We start from the raw sequence: 24,821 nt of genomic DNA, 5'->3' as shown, positions 1-24,821 counted from the left end.
ACTGAAGAACAAAAGGACAGCAACTTGTCTGTTCCCCTTCCCCCAATTCCCCAGCACTGTTCCCATCCCCCAATTCCCCAATTAAAAAAAAAATCAGATGAGGATAATCATAACAATAAGAAAGGTAAACATTTACCTAGCAGTTTAAAGTTTAGAAAGTTTCTTCAATGTTTATATTGTACCATTTTAATCAACATCTGTATGGAAGATTAGTATTTGAATAACTATTTCTGGAAATGCTAAACACATAGCAGGGATTTAATAGTTATTTGTGAGTTAATTTAAAATAAAAGGTGTTTAAGGACAGAGTTTAAGAACATGTTTCAAACTTTACGCTTTTAAGCATTACTTGAAGATTCATGAATGAGTGATTGAATATAACTGACAGATCCTGTGTAATAAATCAGGTAATATGGTCATTACTCCCTGACACAAAACTTTTTTAAAAAAATCCCACCTTTGTAGAGCTTATATAGTAAAGAGCAGATTTATAAATAAATGTAAAAAAACCATAAATATATGGGAAAGAGTTATGAACAAAGGGCTCCAGAAGCCCAGAGCAGAGAACCACTTTGCCTGATGGTAGCAAAGGCATGCTGCTTTTTGCTTTTCCGCTATTCTGATGATCTCGGTTGAGCTGAAGATTTTTTTAAAAAAAATTTTAAATAAGAAAGGTCTGAAAATTTCATGATGGAAACTTAGTTAACTTGAATTATACCCTTAATTTATTTCTCAAGTCCACTTTCTCCAATCAAATTTCACACAGCTAAACAGGGTCACTTTTCAGAAAGCAAACTTGGTATTGTCATGTGCCTGCTTAATGTTCTCTTGTACCTTCAAGAGAGCGTTCTAATTCACTAGCATGGTATATGAGGTATGCAAGAGCTGGCCTCTGCCTCACTTTCCATTGTACAATGCACACCTGAGGTTTAACCATACTTAACCTACAAAGAGGTATCTAAATACACCATGGTGGTTTGTATCTTACTACAAGATATCCCTTTATTTTTAACAGCTTCCCTTTTCATGCATCTAGCTGATTTCTTCAAATCTTAGATGTTCTTTTAGCTAACAATTATTGCTAACCCCCTTCACCCAGCATTGCATGGCTCCTAACAAAAGTGAGGTGTGGCTTCTCCCTCTCCCAAAGCACCCTGGGCACCCTTATCATCCAATATTTTCACACTGTGTTTTTTCTTACCACTAGACTAAGTTCTCCTGGAGAGAAGATGTTGCGTCATGAGTATCACTCTTTTCTCCGGCCCTATCACCACAGCATTAAAAAAAATATAGGTGGTATGTATATGTTACATACATCAAAACATTAAAAAGGGCAGAGTAACACTAAAGGAACACAGCAGAAAAATTGGGTAAATTATTGGGTAAGTGATTTTTAAGAGTTCATGAACTCATCATAAATTCTATCAAATTTGTATCAAAAATTTATATAAAAAATTCATGTTTATCTGTTCTCAGTGTTGCACAAATTTAAATGCTTCATTAAGATAAGAAACTAAGCATTCATGTGATCTGTACATCTCCCACACAACCTTTTAATGGCAGTACAACTATTAAATTGCCCAATGAATTAAAGGCAACATCGATACTGGAAAGAGTGTAGTTTTTGAGAAGTAAATTATTAATTCCTATGACCCTCAGAATGTGAAAACAAATGATAATTTTAGACACTTGTCTCCATTTTATACTTCTAATAATATATCTCTAAGAAATTGGACAGTTCCCTTAACACTTAAAAGTTCTTACCCTCTTATACTGATTTTTTTTCCATTATAAACTTATTTATCAAGGTAGAACATTCATATAGAAAAATGCACATATCGTAAGTGAATTTTTACATAAGCATAGTGAATTTTTACAAACTGAATATACACATGAAACCAGCACCTAGATCAAGAAAAACATATTACCAGCACCCAGAAACGCCCTTGTGCCCGCTTCCTCCCAGGTACTGCTCCCGCCCACTATCTTGCCTTCACTAGTATAGACTGGCTTTGCCCAGTTCTATATTTCATATCAGTGGACTCATAGAGCATGTAATCTTTCTTTACTCAAAATGAATGTAATCAAGCTTGCTTTACCCAAAATTTTGTTTGTAAGATTAATCTACATTGGTGCGTGTACTTGTAAGCTGTTTATCTCACTGGTGTATGTATTCCATTTCGTAAATTTACCACATTTTATGCATCCACTCAGCTATCATTGGCAATTTCTAGCTTGGAGCTATTAAAGCCTTCTGCTGAAATATATATGTAATACAATGGACTGTCTGTCTATGAGCAACATTTAGGGTTTTTTAACCTGGGATGAATTCCTTAAAATCTCTAAATCTTACTTTATTTTAGCCACCAGCTTAAATTATCCTAGTGAACTGTATTTAAATGAAATATACTATAAGGGACTATATTTAAATACCCCAAAATAAAGATGTACTACAGAACTGTCATATAAAAAGCAAGCCGTACCACAGAGGAAGAGTTCAAAAACTGCCGCCTGAAGGCCAAATTCAGACCTCTGTCTGGCTTTGTAAATAAAAGTTTATTGGACCACAGCCATGCTCATCCATTCATCCGTGGCGGCTTTTGCTTGACGCCAGCAGAGTCGAGGAGATGAGACAGAGCTCTCTGCCCTACAAAGCCTAAAGTATATCCTATCTGTCCCTTCGTGGACAAAGTTTGCCAGCTTACGCCATAGAGCGATCCGATTGATATGCATAATTAATTTCCAAATAAAAATATAACATAATATTACTATATTTAAAATCTACTCTGAATTATTCTGACAACCATAGAGGCTCATTTCAAACAGCTTAGGATGCAGAATTAGAGGAAACGGTTCCCAGTCCTCAAAATTCCTTGGCTGGTAATGGAGACATCGCAGAGAAAGGAATGAAGAACATGTGCATATGTGGCCTTTCTAGCTTCTGATCCCCGGGTTTAAGAAGTTGGACGTGTCAGGAAGGATGTGTAGTAACTAACAAAGCAGGAATTCTAAACAATGGCTATCATTTGGGGGTGGACAAATTTGACGGAGGGATAGTGTGTAATTTCTCCCCCAGCATTTTAGGGAACGGCTGTGATTTACTCATTCCTGTGTCGTTAACCTCTGTGTTACATAAGTACTCATCTGCTTGGTGGCACTGTGCTAAACGGCAGAGACAAAATGTGCGGGAACATGGCTGCCCTCCGTTCCCCCTACTGTTCTATAATCATGTTACAACTAAAGGAACCTAGGAGGTTCTAAAAGTAAACTTCAGCTTGACATTAAAGTTTAATTAAGACTTGTAGAAGAGCTGCCTAGAAATAGACATTTATAAAATATTCTGGCTTGTAACCAAAGCATTAGTCACTGAACACCTTTGGGAAAGAAGTTGGCACTTAGACAAGCAACAGAAGGTGAAAGCACTGCATAAACAGCTAGGTTCCAAGACAACGGCAAATTAAAGAGAAACACAATGTTCACATTTCAGCAGCAGGCTCCTGGTGTATTTTCCATTTTTAAGCTATTTCGCCACATTACTATAATTATGATTCTACTCCTTTTTTGTTTTTTTAAATATACATCTTACCGTATCTTGATTCATTAACAAGGTGCCGTCGGAAAGATACCCACCAGCTTTTTATGGGAGACATAATAAAGGACCAGGTGCACATCTGGAAATGCGACAAGGCTAAACCAGAGCCTTCCCCAGGAATCATAGTTCACTCTTCATTAAACCATGCACAAGGCAGACTTGAAATTTACCAAGCAGCCTAAAATCCATGCAATTTAAACAAATCAAGGTACTTTGTACATCCAGAATCATAACTTAATAAGTGAGAGAGGAAAAATGGGGAAATGATATATTTCAGCGACAAAGCTCTGTGTTTTTCCTGAGTGAATGGTATTTGTTTTGCAAGGAACGCTCTCTAAGTCTTAGTATGATGAATGCACTTTGCCTCAATAAAGTGCTTCATAGCTAACTTGTTTTTAATCAACATGCTAGAACAAAATATGATGTAAACTGATATGTACCTGTGTCAAGATACATGAGTCACATATTTGACAAAAAAAGTAGCCTGCATCAAGTGGCTTACAGGCCCGAGTAAAATTGTGTTTATCTACACACACACACACACACACACACACACACACACACACACACACACACACAACTTACAGACTTCAGGGGAAAAAATACTGGAAAATTCTTGTCTATGGAAATACATCAGTTACCTGACATTTAAGAAGATTTTGCTGAATAAATGCAAACTCATTGAAGTCTAGAGGAGCACAGCAGAACATGGATTGAAAGACTAAATTAGGGATTAGCATGTTTTAGTGTATAAGGCATATATAATTCATCTTCCCCAAACGCTGAGAGATCAGTGAGGCAGGCACATATTTCTAGTATCTCCATTTAAAAAATGGACGATTTGGTTAGACCAGCTCTTTGGGAGGCTAATAGCACAGTGGCAGGTGTTGCACATCACTCGCTGTCTATCCAACAATGATTCCCCTTCTTAGCTGCTATCAGAACCCTGGATTATTCAGGCAGTAGGCAGCATTCCCTTAATACTGCAGAAGATAAGCCCTTGTTCAGCTACAGGGAATGAATTATGATCAATATAATATGATCAAAATGACTCTATTCTACTTCAACCATGATGGGTTCAGGGCTGAGCATGTGACACAGGTCTGATTAATCAGAATGAGTCTACTAAGGCACTGTCCTTCCTAGAAAGGTGGTCTCAAGAGGACACAGAATTTTGCTCTTGTTCCTTTTTTCTTGCTGGGAAACTTGGTGCTGCTGCAGCCATCTGGCAACCATAAGGGAAAAGCCCAGAGAACTGGAAAGGTAACTATGAATGTCCTGATTTTTGTAGCTGCTCACTAAACCTGCAACCACCTCTTCCAGACTGTACAATACACGAAATAACTAAATGCCTTTACTGTTTACTTGCAGTTAAAGACATTCCTTTTTGTAAATTAAATCCATTGAGCTGATATTGGTTAATAACATTACATAGGTTTCAAGTGTACAATTCTATAATACATAGATGTTGCATGGTGTGTTGACCACCCAAAGGCATTCCTAAGTGATATGAAAACAGTTGTTGAGGAAAAGCCTACATCACTTACCCCAGAAGCATGACTGAGGAACAGAAGAGAAGCTTACATCTATATGAAGGACTTGATTTCAAACTGCCTATGGGCTGACTAATACCTACTATTATATTTGTAATCTTGATAAAATATTTGTTCATCCTCATTTTGCAGTGTAAGTCCATTTGAATGTGGTTTATTCTCCTGAGAAATCAGGTATTCAGGATGAAGCCTCAGCTTAATGAAAACATGAAACAAGAGTGCATAGCATTGTTCAGTGTGCCATCGGCAGTCTGTCATGGCAGTCTTCAGAAACTCATGTTCCTTACTGAGTAAATACATTTACCTAACACAGGATGGTGGCTGTGGGGCACATAAATACCATCGGTGCCAGTAGAGTGATGGGTAGGAGAATGCATAGGACATATGGTCACAAGGTGCTTGCTATGAGGAAGGAGAGATGACACCTATGTGAGAGAGGCACAGATTTGTCTGATCAAGTATAATTTGTTAAAAATGCAAAGCATTTTGTGAGAATCTTTCACTGGGGGCCTAAAAAAATTGATCAAAAGGGTTTTTATTTGAAAATTCCTCAAATAACTTATCATTTACCAACTAGAAATAACCTGTAACTTTCCTAATTGATGCAAAAGATGTGGGGCTTATGTCTTTTACACTGGTTTCATGCCACCTCAACTCTCAAAACCTGAAAACTACTGACCTACTCATAGTCAGCAGCATTTTGCGGATGTAAAGAGAGGAACTCTGGACAAATAACCAGTACATATGCAGAAAATATTTAGACTTCACAGGCAATACTTCATTTTATGGCCAAACTGAAACATATTTCATCAGGATCTATAACTATTCCAACCATAGCATATCAACAACAACCTTTATCAAACCTTCATGCATACCAGGTTGTGTGCACCTGGTCTGCACTATTGCATCTTATCTTTAAAACCACCTTTTACAGAGTAGGTACTATTTTACCTCATCAATGAGGAAAGAGGTTTGTAGAGGTTAAAAGGCTTCTCTGAAAAGGTCATTCATTTAGTCAATGGGAAATATGGAGCTTGGACCAGGTTGGTTTGACTTCAAATCTGAAACCCTTCATCACCAGCACATTGGTTCTAAGACTTGACTATGATAAGAACCATGTAGAGCCTTATTAATAATGAACACTTGTGGCCTGGTCCCCACAGACTCTGATTTGGATGGTCCGGTGCCCAGGAACCTGTATTTCTATCAAGCACTCCACGTGCTTCTATGAAGGTGACTCAAAGGCCACAGCCTGAGAAACACTGCCTTATCCTCTGTTGTCTGCCATTTAAAATCATAATGGACTTGATATTTAGACAACAAGAAATATTATCACTTCAAATTAAAAGTGCAAAGTGGACAATATTGTAAGAAAATATGTAATGAAGAAAAACTAGTAAGTCGATTAAATAATTCCATATTCCCTTCAATAAGACATATTTTCATTCTTCAGGAAAGAGGTATTCTTAGTAATATTTTTGTATAAATTTCAATGTCCCATTTTCTCAAAGGCGAGAGAGACTGCAATAAAAGATGACAAAGGTGACAGCAGGAGTATCTGATTTAAGAAAGTGAAAACACTACTTATTTGTAGCTTAGATAAGCTTTTCCCCCCCACACAACTTTTCTTATCAAAGTCCCATGATAGCGAAAACACTGAGAAAACTAAGCGTTTTAGGAAGAAAATAACATGAGTGGGAAGGTTATAAATTTTTCAAATAATACATTAACAAAGGCACCACATTACATTCTGGGATACGAAGTACTTAGTAGTCACTGTTTTTGGACTATCTGAGCAGCCAATCTGGATAATTTAAGTATAAAGTCCAATTATCAATCAAATAGGTTAGGGCTTCTTGGCCCTCAAATGCAGATGCTCAAGGCTATATTGGCATTATCTAGGTGAAAAGAATTAATTTATTCTCTGCCATATGTGATCCCACCCCAGCAGGGTATTCAACACTGTTTGTCAACCTTTTCACTCATTCTTAGTGGACTTCCTATCCCGTTTATCTTCACAGCTATTTTGAATCTTTCCCCATGCCTTTCAAGTTCCTAGACCCACCTGAAAGACCCTCACTTTCCATATATGCACCGTTTTTTATGGTTTTGTTTTTATTTTGTTTTGTTTTGTTTTATCCTGGCTATCCATGAATTCTCTGCGTTTTCTTTCTTTCCATATTGAAATTTCTTAACCAATGTCAAGCATCTTCTCATAGCTGTTTAGCTCAAGATAAGGAGCATCTTAACTTCCTTCTACAGTTAACTCTTCCACCTAAGTCTGATCTCGTTATATGCTGTTTCCTTGAGAACCTTATTCCATCCTCAGCAAACAACTAGTAGTCACTTACAGTGTTCCAGACATTGATTTAGTCGTTAGGAACACAAAGATCAAAAGACAGGAACCTGCCTTGAAGCAGCTTACAGGATGATGTGAAGCAGGATAATGGTGGTGAGTATAAGTGCCATGGGACCAGGGCCACAGGGAGATTTAGGTTTGTGTAGCTGGAGACAAAGGGGACTTCACCTAGGAAACAGCTGAGATTTACAATATACATAAAAGTTAATCAAGTACATAAGTGGGAGAAGTGAAAAGATCCAGAGCCTCAGGAGAGCGTGGTGTAGCCAAGCAACTATAAATAGCCTGCAATCAATGGAAAGAAGTCCCAGGGAAATGGTGAGAAAGAACACTAAGGAGTTTAGGGTACAAATTTATAATGAGCCACTGAAGCACCGTTATCAGATGTGCATATTAGAAAGCTCACTCTGGAAATATCATGATAGAGGAATTCGAACAATGCAAAGTAAGAGGCCAGTAGCCCAGAAAGCGGTAAAGGTTGGTGATCGAGGCAGGATACTGAGTGTCTGGTTTAGAGCAATAGTGTTAGAGACAGACAATTATAATGGAAAGAAAATACATGTAGGCAGTAGTATTATAGGACTTAGTAACTTATCGGATGTCTCAGGGAGAAGAAAGGGAGAAGAATGCAGATTGTGCTCTTGGTTGCTGGTTTTCGTAACTAATTGTATGTCGTTGGTGGACTGTGACTGGGTGCCCAAGAGGGCATGCCCAATAGACAACTGGATATGGGTTGTCTCAGAGATACTGACTTGGGCAATGGCAGTGTAGGCAGGCTAGGTGAGGTCCTGGTTGTAGGTGAGCTTATCCAGAGAAAACATGCGAGTGTGAGAAAGAGGTGAGAGAACCAGTTCAAACACCCCCCAAAGATAACTGGGAAGGAGGGGATTAGACAAGGAGAAGGAAAAGGCAGTAGGATGGCATCATGAAAATTAAAGCAAAAGACATTCAAAAGGGGAAGTGAACAGCTGTCCAATGCTTCAGAGTTCAAATAGGGATGAAAAGTGACCCCTGGGTTTAAGTAGAAAATTTCTCTCTCCAATTTATTTTTTTCCCTGCCTCTGCATGACTGAATAAATAACAGCATGTGATAGGTACACGAAAATTCTTCCGTTGAATCTACCTGTTCCCAGTACATTCTCTTCCCTTAATCATTGGCTCTTTCGGCTCCTACCACAGTGAAATTTCTATCTTCAAATTTGCCAGTGACATCCTTTATTACACTCAAGTCACATTTTAAATGCCACTACTACAACCTTTCCTCAGTCATTATGCTATCTGATCCCTCTACAAAATTCTACACTATTAAGTTCCTCTTTGTATATCCTCTATTGGCTATTTCGCATTGGACTTGGTTCTCCTCTTTGTTCTTTTCAGTCTCCTACAGGGACTTCTCAATTCTTGGCAGTCTCTTTAAATAAAACTGTCCCTCCCAGAGTTGATCTTTCATCCTTTTCTCTGTGAAATGCACATTTCACCTCTTCCAACCCAAGCATTCTCACGAGTCATGAATGTGTAAAGGACTTCCATAGATAATCCTGAACTAGGTTTGTTTAAGTGGAGAGCTACATACGGAAGTCCTACTGAATTCAACATGCTCCAGTTTAAGCTTGCTTCCTTTATGGCTCTATCTCCCCCAAACTGTTTCCCATTTTTCTGCTCTGTCACTGATGCCTCCTTCACTTCTTTCACTTCCCAAACACACTCAGCCTTCAACCTGAAGTGTGGATTTTTATCTCTCCAGGCCTCATTTTTCATATCTTCTCTCTCATATGCAAAAATAATTTCAATATGGGGGATCTAGACATGACAAAATTACAGTGGTTTATTTTCCATCATCATAAAATAATAACAGCAATCAACATTTACCTAGTTTTCACTACGTGCTAGATGCTATTCTAAGCACATCATATGTTTTCTTTTTAGTGTTTCCCCTTCTATAAGTTTAGAAGAACAAGATGGTGTATTTCCTTTCAAATGGGTCATATGTATATATTGAGAAATTTGTTTTGTACATCAGTCTGAATTATGTAACCAGTTTTCTGGGTGATATAAAAAAACAAGTATTATATAGTGCAGGTTAGCTCATTTTGCCATCAAAACTCTATTAAGAATAGTGACAAATGTCTAAAACACAACTATTATAATAATGATGACCTAAGGCACAAATAGATCCTGAAATATCTTCTGAGTTATCAATAAAAGATTACAACATGCTTCATAAACCTTGGTGCTCACATATTCTCATTCTTTCAAAAAGTGGTAATCTTTGAGTGTAGACTTATGTGAATGATGTACAGATGGCTTAATCTCACTCAGTAGTGTGTTGTTCTTTCCCAGTTCTCTACATGCTGCTAACCCTCAAGGATCAGTTCTCTTTGGAACCCACATGCACACAACCATTACCCCATCTTAATAAATAAGACAGTAAACTGTACTTACTTCAAAAACCCAACTTTTGCAGAAACTTGTAAATCAGCAGAACAATTTTCATGGGTACAAAATCTTGCAAAATTTATCTGGAAATAAAATATGACAGTATTTTTATTTTAGTCCCATTGGTAGATATATGTCTATGTTTTTTTAAAAAAGAATAAGACATCTATGATATCTGAGAAGAATAAAAATGAGTAAATCAAATTAATAACTCCTTATTTTATCCCTTCTTGAAGAGTTCAATGTAAGAATTAGTCAGTAGATTCAAATGACAAATAATTGCAGGGCTAAAAAAACCTAAATTCATCTATTAGGTACATTTGCTAGGTGGAAAAATGATTTTTTTTCTTTCATAATAGTTGTGGGAAAAATATGTTTAACCAAACTGTGGTAGTAACCTGTTAAGTATTTATTATAAAACCTGTGCTGCCAAGATGTTCTTTGTTGAGTTCCTCTCTATTTTGTGGTGTGACAGTTTGATTCCACTTATCACACATAAGCATGGCACTTAATTTCACAGATGGTAAGACAGTGATTTTATATTTTTTGAAAATAAAAAAAGTAGAAATTTCACTTTGAGAACACTGAACAAAATGAAATCATAGCTTGTCATAGAGGTTCCAGATTTATTGAACTCTGAGCATTTTAATAGGACCTAGAGATACTATAAGGTACATGGGAAAACCTGAGTTATAAGCTGGACAAAGAAAAAATGGAGAGAGGTTAAAAAAAAAAAGAAAAATGAGAGGCATAGGTCAAAGAAGGAGAGACGTAGGAAAGAAATAAACCAGAGAAGGAGCCAGGTATACGAAATGGGAAACGACTACAGTGTTGTCAAAAAGCATGTCTGCAAGTGGTGCTATTTCATCATTTCTTGTAGCAGAGCAGTATTCCATTGTGTATGTACACCACGTTTTCTTTGTCCAATCATCTATCGAAGGACAATTTGGTTGTTTGGGACAAAATGGATGGATCTTGAGATTATTATGCTAAGTGAAATAAGTTACACGGAAAAATTCAAGAATCATATGATTTCACTGATATGTGGGATATAAAACTGAAAACAACAAAGGAACAAGACAAACAAATGAAGAAACAAAAACTCATAGACACAGACAATAGTTTAGTGGTTACCAGAGGGTAAGAGGGGAGAGGGGTGATCGACGAGGGTAAAACGAATCAAATATATGGTGATAGAAGCTCAAATATCTTAAAGTGACTTGGCAATTTTGTTTGGGCAGCTTATGAACTAGACCTTTAAATGTCCCTTTCATCTTTCACATTCTATGTGCCATTAGCCAACATTTTAATGAATTTTTACCATAATCAAAAATATCCTGTTGACTATATCTTTGCATTGTTGGACAGAAAACTGAACTGGACTCCCGAACACAAATTCTGCCAGTAAAACTGATGTATTTTGGGATAAATTAGAAAAAGCAGTTTACTGGTTAGAATGCAGGGCCATGATAAAATGCAAGTGGTCCTGGGATGTGGCTGGAAAGCATGCAGTTAAATTTAAAAGGGAAATTGTTGTGTCACGTAAGTACACATGTTTATAAAATCGATAAAATAGCAAGGGAATTTGACTAACAAGACATGAGTGAATGGTGGGTGAGGTGAGTGAGAGGTAGACAAAATGAGAGGAGAGGCAGAAAATGAGAAAGAGAAACTCCACACACATGAAGATGCTGAATTAACTAACTCATGAATGTAACTCACTTCCATTATGAGTGCTCTCTAGTAATATATTTTCTTCACTGGCAAGGCATCAAGAAGAGAAAATTAACATTTTATGTATATGGGAAACCACTGCTATGACTAAATGCATATTTTTAAATATTCAGTTCAATATCCTAAAGGGAATATAAAAAGTAAAGAAAAATGAAAAACAAGACATACCATAAATCTCTTTTACATAAAAAATTCATAAATTTTTTTAAAGCTTCAGAGATTTCATTTCCCTAGAATTATGCAAAACTTTAAAAAATAATTCTTTAGTTACATGTCACATAATTTTTGAATAAAGGAAAATATTCCTACTGTTTTTTCAATTAAGTCTTTTTCTTTCTTCTGTTGAAGAATTGGCTGAAGTGGTGGGAATTCTTCCATACTTCGTTTACTGATGACATGGTGCCCAAGGTAGTAAGCGGCTTCAACCTGAATAGGTGTGAGGATGTCTCGCACATCTTTCTAAGGAAATTTAAAACCATACGAATTAATAACAATAAGCATGCAAATTAAACAAAAGAGAGAGAGAGAGCGCTCCTCCTTTTCTGCATAAGGCCAAATACAACACAAGGAAGTCAAAGACAATCCTTATCTTTTAATCTAAATGGCTAAACAAATTTGAATGTGTACATTTTTTTCATATTACAAAAGCACTCATGTTTATCAGAAAAAACACAAAATGGTATAAAATATACCATTTTATAACCATCCAATTATTCTTATAAAAGTCTACACTTGGGCATATTTTCTTCCATGGTATTTTCTATACATACTTTTAATAACTTGACATTATAACATAAGCATTTTTCATTCTAAAGACTCTTTGTAAATCATTTCAAGCGCTAGTAAACATTTTATTTTATTTAACATTTCCCTGTAGTAGGCTTGTAGAAATATTCTCTCAATTTATCCATGTTTTCTTTTTAGGTCTCTCAGTAACATTTGATACAGTGTGATTAATTTGATTTCATATTTATTATGAAATATACCCTATTTTGTTATTCTTTATGGACCTTTTCCAATTATATTTTCTAACAGGTTTGGAATGGTATAAAGGAAAGTTACTTGTTTTGTATATTTAATCTTTTATCCTATTCATTTTACTGACTCTTCTTGCTAGTTGCTATACAACATTTTTCTAGGTTTATTGTGCTTTTACACTTCACAAAGAAAAGGTTCCTGAATTTATTTATCAACTACACCCAATTGCAATGGATTTGCAATCCATTATGCTCTGTATGACATTCTTCTAAATTTAATATCTTACTAATTTTTAGTTGTAATTGACAGACCTCTTAGTGCAGTGGTTCTCAACCTGTGGGTCGCGACCCCTTTGGGGGTTGAATGACCCTTTCACAGGGGTCGCCTAAGTCCATCAGAAAACAAAAAGATATTTACATTACGATTCATAACAGTAGCAAAATTACAGTTATAGAGTAGCAACGAAAATAATTTTATGGTTGGGGTCACCACAACATGAGGAACTGTATTAAGGGGTTGTGGCATTAGGAAGGTTGAGAACTGCTGTTTAGTGAGTAATATCAGTGGGCCAGGTTTCTATCTACCTATATGTTGGGTCGTTGGGAAAGTCATGACGCATTTTTGCATTGAAAAACATAGAAAAACACGTCATGACTTTCCCAACGACCCAATGGTTACCTCAGGATTGGGGTATGGCTTAGCACTACTGCCTGAAGGCAAAAAAAGAACAGATTGTTTCCAAAACTCATCATTTAATAATCCCTAAGAGATAGCTGTGCTACTTACATCTATAATAACTTCTGGTAATCAATGAAGTAAAATAAAGACACATATTACATAAAAGACTACATCTATTCTGTCTTTATGTAATTATAAAAAAGATGTCATGTTTTTTCTTTTCTCATCATTTATAACATTATCAGTATATGTGGTGAAAGGCAAGTGGGCTGGGGGCAGAATACTGAGGTTCAAATCTCAGGTACATCACGTATTATCTGTGTAGCCTTAGGCAAATTACTTAATCTGTATGTGGCTCAGTTACCTCATCTGAAAATGGGAATAATGATGATGATGATGATGATGATACCTACACCTTATTGTTGTGAGGATTCAATGATATAATGCACGTAAAACATTTAGCACAATGCCTCGCACTTATTAAGGCCTCAATAGATGTTAGACATTATAATTATTATGTGTATGTTGCCTGAAAGTGTAGCTATATAAGCCAACCAAGGAAAGCAGAACTTCATTTTCTTATAATAAGAAATTCTGGTGAACATTTGGAAAGCATAAGAAAAACAAAAATTAGGCTATCTCCAACCAATGAATTTAATGTATTCATTAAATACAAAATGAATTACATAACAATTATTAGACTTGTATTAAGTGGTACCTGGAAGATTTGGAGCATGAATCAGAGTATTCAAGATCTCTCATTACTTTTCCAATCTTATACATGGACATGATTTTATTAAATTACTTGATAAGTGATCATCTCAATATGAAACCTTGACCATCTAGGAATGCTACAAATCAAGGCCCAAATCCCAAGTTATCAACTTGTGAAAACAGAACAGCTTGAAGCCCTGAGTATTACAATAGCAAACTTGATTAAATTATTCCCGAGGTGTAGTAGCTAGACAGCCACTGATTGTCCCTCCACATGGCCACTGTTTTAATTCTTCTCAACAAGCTTGCTTCGACCAAATCACATGTTATCTAATTCATACTAATTTTCCACAAGGTCTTCTCTACATCTGGTGTATATTACTTTCATTATCCTAATTAGCTATTAATTATGCTTTTCTCACAATATATAAAATGTACATGCACTCTTGCAAGAACTGTATTTGACAGATATTCACACTTATTTAACTTTAACAACTCCACCTAAGGACAAAAGCTATAACATGAAAAATGTCCAAAGTGACTAAGTTTTGGGAGGAAAAAAAAAGTAGGTTTGCTTAAAATTTTTAATTTGGATGGGCATGTGCTATCTATATTAAAAATAATGAAAATTCCATGCCACATTTTTATGGACAATTACATAAACTAGGGCATCCACAAGCATGCAAATTAGCACATGCCTAAAATTATGCAAAGTCTACCTTCTTGTTTGACTTTCATGGAAATTTGTGTTTATGACCAACTGGAGAATTGAGGCATCGGCCTATATCATCCTACTGTGATTAGATAGTGAAGGAATTTATTTAAAGAATGGAGCCAGTCATATTTATAAAGTATTACTGAATTAAAAAATGATGTTGAGTTATAAACATTTAAAGATAACTATTCATGGATCTACTGTGTACAAGGCAGGCTCTGGGGATATAAAACTGAAAGCCAGAACCTATGTCACAGTCTATAATCCATAATAACATACAATTGGTGTGTTGGATGAGTGTGCTGATAAATGCAGACATAAATCTGGAAGAAGGAGGGCCACGTAGTCTACACTTCAAAGGGGAGGGGAAGGTTCTTCCCCAGAAGAATTATAAGCAAGGAATATGATCAGATTTGAATTTTTGAAATGCCCCTCTAGTACCAATGGAGGAATGGGTTGGGAAAGGAGAAGATAAGACGGAGGCATAGATGGGAACCTAAACCAGCACAACCATGTGTAATTATAATTACTTTCTCTCTAGTAAGTTTGGTTTAGGAAGTGGAGAGCTGTCAAACATCTGGCACTACTATTGCCTGAGAAAAGAAAACACCCCTAAGACAGGTGCCCATGATACTAATAGAACACTATCAGATTTTCCCTCACAGAATTCTTTACATAGTACTCAGAACACATTGTCCATAAATGTATTAAATTTTGATTTACTGTCTTATGTAATGAATTGTGTTAGTTCTAAGAAATAAAAATATGCAACAGATAATATCCTGTCCTCAAAGACCTTGCCATCTAACAAAGAATTAACATAGGTTGGAATAATCAATTCACTTCTAGAATATCACAATATCAGTATAGTTTTATAGCTTGCTTGCCCTTAGATTTTTAGCCAAAATGTACTCGTATGCATATGTGGATTGGTCCATAGTATGCTGGGATTACAATATAGCTACTTTGGAGCAAATGACACTTCACTAAATTATGTCCTTATATAAGCAAACAAAATATGTAAAATATATATATTTACTAATCAAATACACCATTCATTTTCTTGAAGTTATTACTGAAAAAGATGGATTTTAGAAATCACCTAAAGACCTACAGAACAAAATTAATTCCTTTAATTCAGAAATTCAAAATTCAGAAATTCAAGAAACCAAGGGAAAAAAAAGAATAAACTAATTTACTGAACAGGTAGACAGACTGATTTCACGATTATTATACAACATGCTAAGGCTGCCGAACTCACTGGATCTCAGGATACCAATAAGCATTCCTGGTCTGATGACTAAGCTAGATACTTCTAGCTTTTATTGGAAATGCTGTAGGCAGGTAAGGAATCCTGAGCCTTTGTTATTCCAATACAGTGCCTTTTTTCTCTTCTCAAACATCAGTGAATATTTTGATGCAGAGACTCCAAGTTCCACCAAGAAATATCATCTATAAAAACCTTAAGGGATGTCTCACTACTATGGCTGCTTCAATAGTTCCCAAAATGGCTGTCAGTTGTTGGTCCAGGTATACATGGGTAGTACTTATTCCACATCTACATGATTTTAATTCTTGTATTTATGCTTATGAGCTAAAAGTGTAACTCTAAAAATAAATGATATCCATATGCAAAATAATACCCTGGAATATGATAGTCAGTTTTGCTGAACTTACAATGAATTTGCAACAACGAGTCCTTGGCCTTCTATGATGCATAAATGGCGTAAATTTGTTACTGGTACATAAAATTTCCTGTACCTTGTATCTGTTCTTGTGTTCTGTAATTGTTTGTTACATAAAATTTCTCATGCCATAAATGCTAAAATTCCTTTATAATACAAAAACCAAGTACCTAAATGTAAACAAATAAAAGTATGAATTAAAAAATTAAAACAAGGGCCGGCCGAGTGGCGCAATGGTTAAGAACTGGCTTGGGACGCCAGAGGGCCCCGGTTTGGATCCCACATATGAGGGCTAGTGACACTGCCCTCTACAGCTAAGATGCTGATCAACAGCTCGACCTGGAGCTGGGCTGCCCTGAGTCGCCGGCGACGGTGTAGGTTGCCATGGGCTACCATGTGTAGCGAGCAGCCATCCAGAAGCTGGCGACTGATCTGCCTCGCCCGGGAAGAGCGCAATGATGGTGCCAACTTGGGCCAGTGAAGCAACGTCCTCCACAACTAGACTGAAGAACAAAACGATGGCAACTTGTCTGCTCCCCTTCCCCCAATTCCCCAGCTCTGCTCCCATCCCCCCAATTCCCCAATAAAAATCTTTAAAAAAAAATGTCTTAAAAAATTTTTTAAACTAAAGACTTTTTCCCTGAAAGTTTGGGCCAAAAATGTGGGTGCACATTATATATAGCAGAATACGGTACTATATCATCAATATTTCACTTTATTGGAACACACCACTCATTATAAAAATATGCTATTTTTCCTTTCTTAAAAGAAGAGCCCTTCATTCCACTTCTCATGTCAGCTACTGACTCCCAGCCCCATTTCTCTGGTCCAGTTGGAGCAAAATTTGGCAAAAGAGTAACCTGAATGCCAGAATTTTCCACCCAAAAGTGTTTCCCGTGCATATTACCTCGATTGATGGAAACTACACTCTTCTAAGTTGCTTAGGCTAAAGACCTTGGAGTCACCTCAGAGCCTCTTTCTCATATGCCAGACATCTCATTTGTCAGCAAAACGTATAGGATCTTTCTTCAACTACTTCTCACTATATCCATCGTCACCACTTTCAAAGGAGCCATCATGTCTCACCTGGGTTATTGCTGTATCCTCTTCTCCCTGTGTCAATTCTTGCTCCTCTACTATCTAGTGTCAACATAGCAGTTAGAGTCTTCTTTTTTATTACTAGGTCAGATCACCTCATTTCTCTGCTCAAAACTCTGTGATAGATCCTCATTTCATTCAGAGAAAAAGTCACAGGTCCCATACTATCTCTTTTCCCACTACTCTTCCCCCTCTCTCTTTTCTAGCCATCCTTGCCTCCCCATTGTTTTCTAAAACAACCAGGCACATTCTTGTCTTGAGATATTTTTACCTAGCTCTTCTTTCTGTAATGCTGTTCTCCTAGATCAGGGGTTCTCAAAGGATGGCTCCCAAGCCAGCCACATCAGCATCACCTGGGAATTTCGTAGAAATGCAAATTCTCAGGCCTCACTGAAGACCTACTCAATCGGGACCTCTAGCTGGGACCCAGCAATTTGAGTTCTAACAAGCCTTCTAAACATGCTCAAGTTGCAAACCAGTGTCCTAGACATCTGCACAGTAACTTCCTCACTTCCTCAAGTCTTTGCTCAAATGTCACCTTCTGAATGAGGTCTACTCTGACCGTCCTATTTAAAGTTGCACTCTTCACCCTTTCCATAGAACTTCTAAGTTTCTGAATTTTGCCCTCTTTTTTCCTTTTTCCATCACCCATTTCTTCCTGTTGAATACTATAAAATTTGCATTTTATCATGTTATTATTTGTCTTACCCCACTAGACTAAAAGTTCTATGAAGATAGTAATTGTTTTACATTTTATTCTTTTATTCACTGACCTACACAAGTGGCTCAAACAGAACCCGACACATGTAGGTAGCTCAATAAATATCTACTGAATTAATTGAGTAGATGGATAAGTGGAGCTTAACTAACAGCCAATGGAAACAACCAGACAAAGAAAGTGTGCCTAACTGACAGGCAAGGTCTGCAGGCCCCAGTACATAATTAACAAGTATTGCCTAATTTCATTATTAGGGGTGCCAAGGTAGAATGCATACATATATTAACACTCCTGATATTGGACACGTTTTATAGAATTGAGGAACAATCTAGGCATCCTGACCACTGTCCATCTTCTTTTCCTCTATTAGGAAGACAGCAAAATTCAAATTGCTGTTCTATCTTTCAGACTGCAGAAGCACAACACTGTTAATGCTTACAAATGCCTCAGGTACCATGCTGATGGAGGTGGAAAGTGCACCCATTATATTCCTACGCCTTCCTAAATGACAGCTAGAGCTCCTTGATAGAACCCAAGTTTGGGGCAGCTGCTTCTGTATTTCTTACATCCTCCTTGCATTTATTGTCAGTGAGAGGGTTGCAGTAGCATTTTGCCATTCTATTTGTGAATATTAAAATGTCCCAAACAAAAGCAAGGTAATTTAGGAAGGGGAAAAAATATTGGAATAAACAATCACATTTAAAAAAAAAATCCCCACTATGTACCAATCCCAAAGCTAAGTGTTTTTGTTTGACATTGACAATAAGGCCCAAAGTCAATGGCTATAACCTGCTGCCGTCGACACCATGGTAACACAAGTATATAAGCAACCAACACAAAAACCTCTGCTAAATTGTCATTCCTACTACAAATTTATTCTGAAGAAAATGTACAATTTTGATGAACGCTTGCTCATAGAAACAATGCCCAGAAACATAGGCCTAAATAAATCAGATCAATTTACTGCCATTTATACAAATTCAACACAGTGTTTCTTTGTGAATGTCTAATGTTGTCCCTTTTATTGCCTTTAAAATGGTCTCAATGCTAGCCTCTAAAATTGACTAATCTAAGTAAAATCACAACTAGGTACGATTAAAAAAAAAAGAAGCTCTTTAATCCCTGTCATGTAAACAATGGTTCATTAATATCATTCTATACTTTTGGCTCTTAACCATCTAATAGCTTTATTCCAGTACAACAATAAAACCTGTTAAGGGAAATGAGAAAATAGCATCGGGATTAGTGCTCTTAGCATTTAATAGTGTTTTGGAGCCCGGATGCTTGTTTGCATTCACTTGGAATAAGTGTATCTAAGGGAAAATTAAGTTCTAAGATGAGGCTACTATTTGAAACCCCAGAAAGGGCTCCCAGGGAATAGTTTGGCTTCTTTGTAACAATAGATTTTTCCGATGCAGATGCAGTACATGATTCCCTAATGAAAAACGCTGCTTCATATGATACAATGTGACCAATGCTAGCAACGTGATGATCAGTTTGGGAATGAGTGTTTTAATAAAAGAAACATGAAATCAGCTGTGATTTGGCAGGACATATCCCAAACCATCAGGAGAGCCGTCGTCCTGGCCCACAGACCATCCCTGCCACACTACAACTGTGCAAGTTCCCACTGACATCACTGACAATGCTGGCGTGGAGACAAAGACATAGTCCAAAGGCAGTCATGTTGGATTCTGCTTCATTAGAGTCACATGAAAAGCAAACCAACTGCCCCACCTCCCATCTCCCTGCTGCCCACCGCCCTCATTTAAAAAACAAAACAAAACAAACCCCCCCACAAAACCCTGCCCAAGGATAGACCTAAGTCGCAGAAGAGCTCTTCAATATGTACATTCCTAGGCAAGTGTATAAACAGAGATAGGAAAAGGCAAATCTCTAAAAATAGTGATGCAGTAAGATGTAACAAATGTGGAATAAAGAAGATGCAAAAAGTAGACTTTGAATTATCTAGGTCACAGGCTGTCCAGCATTTTGTCTCTGGAGTAGGTCAAGTTCAGGTGGGGACAACACTTGCTTTTAACTACATTTTATAAAAAGATACCAATGCCCGAAGACTTTTATCATACTGATAATATTGAAGTTTACATATTCATTTATAAAAACTAGTTTACATTACCCGCATAAAGGCTTGATGTGTTCTACAGTTAGCCTCTCTGCTTGATACTTTCAAGCTCCCTGTGATCACATCAAAAGTTCCATCAGAAGAAAAATAAAATCTCGAGGGAGATTCTGCCTTCCTGTTCACATCCAGACTCATGTTATAAAACAAAACTGCAAAAAGGGAGAGAGAATTGCAATTAATATAAATAATCATCTAAAAGCATTATTTTTGAAGTGATCATAGTCAGTCATAGAGAATACTGGGGATATATTAAGTTATCTTCATTAAATAGCATTTTAAAACTAACCTGAAATATGAAAGTGGGAGCATTTTAAAAACACATATTTAAAGTTGTTTTTCTCAATAAAAAAATTCATAAACTTTTCTCCAATTTTCTATTTTTAATATTAATATCTTTAGTTATTCACTTAATCATCCTATATACAAATGTTCCAAAACTACAATACCATAATCGTTAACCCATAGGAACAGTCCTGAGTAAAGTTTCAGGTTCCGTTGGAGTCCCTTTTGTCTGTAGAATATCCCACTAAGAAAGTACGTACAGGCAGAGCACTGTGCCCACGTGTCACTTGGGATATGTCTCTTTTGTGCGGTTATATAATTAATTTCATATATGGTTAGGTTCATTTATTTTTATGTGTTTCCGATTTGAGGGTTTATTTTCTGTTGATTGATTCATTATTTTTTTCCATGTAAAGTGAAGACATGATTGAAAAGTCAAACCTGTATAAACAGTTTACTCAAAGACATCTTCTTTTCTAGCCCTAGGCCCTCACTAGTCTCCTCCATGTTTTTATTGGTTTCGAGTTTGAACTTCAAGTGTTGATTCATGCAAAAATAAATATAGATAGACATTCTCTCAATAAATATTTTGTCAGCTTGGTAAGAACTTATTTCAAATATGACATTGTAGATAATCATCTGCTAAAGATTTTCAATAAGCAAAAACAATAAGGAAAATTTACAAGCCACCAAAAACATTCTAAGCTAGATCTTACCAAGAAAGATACGTTTCTTTAGCCTCAAAGGGATTTTTGCAAAACAAGCTGCATCTAATAGTCCGGGGAGACATCACTTAAATAAGAGTAATAAATCATTAAGTGATATTTTTCAGAATTTATATAATTCCTGAAGTGTTCATTTACATTTTAGGAGTAACTTACTCTTCTGGAAGGATTTTATCTACTACTTATTTCAAGAAAACCTAAGCACAAAACCCATACGACTCCTACAAATTTCAAATAAATCTTTCAACCTTCCTTTTATTTAGATAATAAAGTCCAAATCAATTGGATTCAAAATTACAATAACAGATTCAATGCCTCTGAGATAAAGCTGCAATTGAAATAGCCATCTGCAAATTCATCACCCTGAGTTCAGAAAAAAAATAAATGAAAAAAGGATGACTAAAAACCCACTCACAGTAAGAGGCAAAATGTCCTGGTTTTATTAAACATGCTTATCATGTGAATTATTTCTCCTAAGGAGTCATTTTACGACAACTATAAAGCATGTTTTTGTAACAATGCTGTGATTATTTATGAATTTCACATATTTGTTTTCAACCAGTTTAAAATACCTGGTTACAATGGAATTGGTAGTACAACAAACACTGATTTTACATAAAGGGAAATAGTCCTATCTATTTAATATGCATCTTTTAGATAATCCATCAGTTTGTCTGTGTTACTAGGATCATGCCCTCAAACTGCCACTTCTTTAATCAAGAACCAGACGAAGGTTTTGGCCACAATCCTATCACTGAAACTCTAGCCAGGACTTTTGCAGAGCACTATAAAAAAATGAGTATGATTGAAAGTAGAGACGCCAGGCTCATTCTGTCCTTTTCAATAGAGGCGAGTTCAGATGGGACCTCTGTTACATCTCCATAGTTTGGTTCAGTATTTGTTAATCTTACTGTTTAGAGGATGACAACCTGCAGGGTCATTAGCACAATTAACTCTTGATAGGTCTTGTGGGGCTCACAAACTTTGTGCATTACTGATGTCCAAATAACAAACCCAGGTATGCTTCTCCCCTACCATGGGCTAGTTTCGTTAGTAATTATTCTAATATTTGCTTAAATATAGCATAATTAGAATCATTACTTGCTAGTAACATTGTAATACTTACTTGTGATTTTGGCTTAACCACAATTTTGGATAAGCCGTATCAATACTACTTTCTCCAGGCCAGGTAGCTGAGAGTTGCCTACGTACAGGGAAATGGGCCTGAGCTCTCAGGAGCTGAAAGTCATAATAAATCCTTAACAGACATGTGTTATTTATGATAATTAGAATCAGGGTCTGGACTGCAGACAAGCTTCTTCAATTACTAAAGGAGGATAAAATACTGTATGAAGAAAAGAATCTTCTTTCTCTCTGGCTTTCCAACTTGAGCCAATTCCAGGCTTTAAAGAGCCCAGTGAAACAGAGGAGAGGCTATGGCTGGTGTGACATTCTTTCTATTCTAAAGAGATCTTACAGATTAAGCTCAGTTAGTTCACTTTAAATAATAATATAGCATATGGTATTTGTCTCTCTCCATCTGACTTATTTCACTTAGCATAATGTTCTCTAGGTCCATCCATATTGTTGCAAATGGTACGATTTCCTTCTTCTTTGGGGGGAGGGGGGTTGTCACTTTGTGAGGGGTGAAAAGGATAACTATGCATTGTTTTGTACACATGAAACTAATTAATAATAATAATAATAATAATAATAATAATAATAATAATAATAATATAGCAAGCAATACCCTGGTTTTGCTTCTTGTCATAACCTCTAAACAACGATAGCCTTTTAACCTGGCCTACTCATCAAGCAGAGAATCCAGAAATGGGGAAGAAAGGTGTGCTATCAGGCCACTGCTCTCTCTTGCCCTACAGCCTACCTCGAGGGTGAAACAGAGTGAGTACTCAAAAGAGGATCATGAGAGTAATGAATGAAGTACACATTCTACCCAGCATCCACTGTGTCGTGGTACACTTACCAATATAACCTGGGACCTCTTTGCCCTTGTATGAGAAACACAGTGTGAGATCCATGCACACAGCAGGCAATCCATTTTCAATACAGTCAAAATTCGTTCTATTTACTGACTCAGGGTGGTTTAAAGAAGCTTCAACGATCACAACAGGTCTTGTCCTAAGGAGGAAATAAAATTAGCAATATTACTTACAGAATTATTTTCCCTTAAGAATTGCATTTGTTTTGTCAGTTTCCATTGACCAAGTGATTTCATGGAACTGCTTTATTTATAGTATGCTCACACAAATTCAATAACATTCCCATGCATCAAGAGGAATTTTCATTTAAATGTCTAAAAATATTGACTTTGTCTCACTATTTAATTATATCTATGTAAGGTAGGATAAGTATCCTCAAGTTCAATAATTAAATTTCAGAATACCAAAAAGAACCGTATGAGGTCTCTACCACTGCTGATTTAAAAGACTGCCTCCCATTATTTACAATTAAACCCAATTGGCATTAAGTAGTGAGATATACAAACCTTACCTTAGCAACACAGCAGAATTAGACCGAAAAGCACCAACGGCTATATCTGGAGGATAGAAAACACAGATTAATGATCATTAGTAGTCAAAGAGAATTACTTTTCTGTCGCAAATAGTTAACTACATATCACCTTTTGACTATATCAAAAACACGATTTACAGAAAATTAGTTAGAAAAGATATGCTTACATTTAAAGGTTCATTCCACATTTGTCTGAATGATATTCATCCCTTTATAATATAAACAAACTTTATGATATAAAGATAGGTTTACTAAAACAAATCCAATTTTTGGATTAGAAACATTCACCCAGCAATCTACCTTTAAATTAAAAAAAAAAAAAGCCTTCTTCCTTTTCATATGTTCGATTTACTTTCATTTTTTTTTTAACAATAAGGAATGAAATGTTAAATAACTAACAGTGTAAAGCGCAGGAATTACTTGATTATTTCTGACTCATCCTTGAATTCAAAAGGGCTACAAAACTGAAGGGAAAAAAATTATAAATAAATTAGAACTCTCCCATACCAGTTTTATGTACTTCTCAATAAAGCAGCATCCACGATAGAGCTTACTGCAGTTTATAAAATAAGGTAAATTTTATACTCACCTACATATCCATTATTATCTGCATCAATTTGCCCAGATATAGACTGTCCAAACATACTTAATGACTTGCTGTTCTGAAGTCCTTCAATTCTCTGAAAAATAGGTGAGTTGTGTGAGAAGTGTTTTGGAATACCTAATATCCCAGAGAAGCAATGATTTCATTAAATAATGAGCCTTTCCATGCCCTGGCATATTTATGAATAAAGTGCATTTTAGTTAAGCCCAGTGCTATGTCTAAGAGAAACAAAAGTTTACAGCTTTCAGTGGGCAGTTGACATCTATTTTGTGACA

At 36.2% G+C, this 24,821-nt stretch overlaps 1 protein-coding gene across 2 annotated transcripts in view; it reads right to left on the bottom strand.

The window, feature by feature from the left end:
• ITGA4 (integrin subunit alpha 4) overlaps positions 1–24,821 on the bottom strand; it is a 54,182-nt gene that overhangs the window by 16,554 nt on the left and 12,807 nt on the right. For both annotated transcript variants that reach the window (XM_019661183.1, XM_019661182.1), the window contains exons 6-11: positions 24,532–24,622; positions 23,922–23,967; positions 23,395–23,549; positions 20,398–20,552; positions 11,984–12,133; positions 9,947–10,023 (exon numbers count right to left, since the gene is read on the bottom strand). In XM_019661183.1, the coding sequence (XP_019516728.1) occupies positions 9,947–10,023; positions 11,984–12,133; positions 20,398–20,552; positions 23,395–23,549; positions 23,922–23,967; positions 24,532–24,622 (674 nt within the window). The remainder of the gene's footprint in view (positions 1–9,946; positions 10,024–11,983; positions 12,134–20,397; positions 20,553–23,394; positions 23,550–23,921; positions 23,968–24,531; positions 24,623–24,821) is intronic.

Source organism: Hipposideros armiger, unplaced genomic scaffold (genome assembly GCF_001890085.2).
Source record: "Hipposideros armiger isolate ML-2016 unplaced genomic scaffold, ASM189008v1 scaffold_338, whole genome shotgun sequence".
Classification (NCBI taxonomy): Eukaryota; Metazoa; Chordata; class Mammalia; order Chiroptera; family Hipposideridae; genus Hipposideros; species Hipposideros armiger.
Note: the sequence above shows the minus strand (reverse complement) of the source record. Positions and strands in the feature narration are given on the sequence as shown.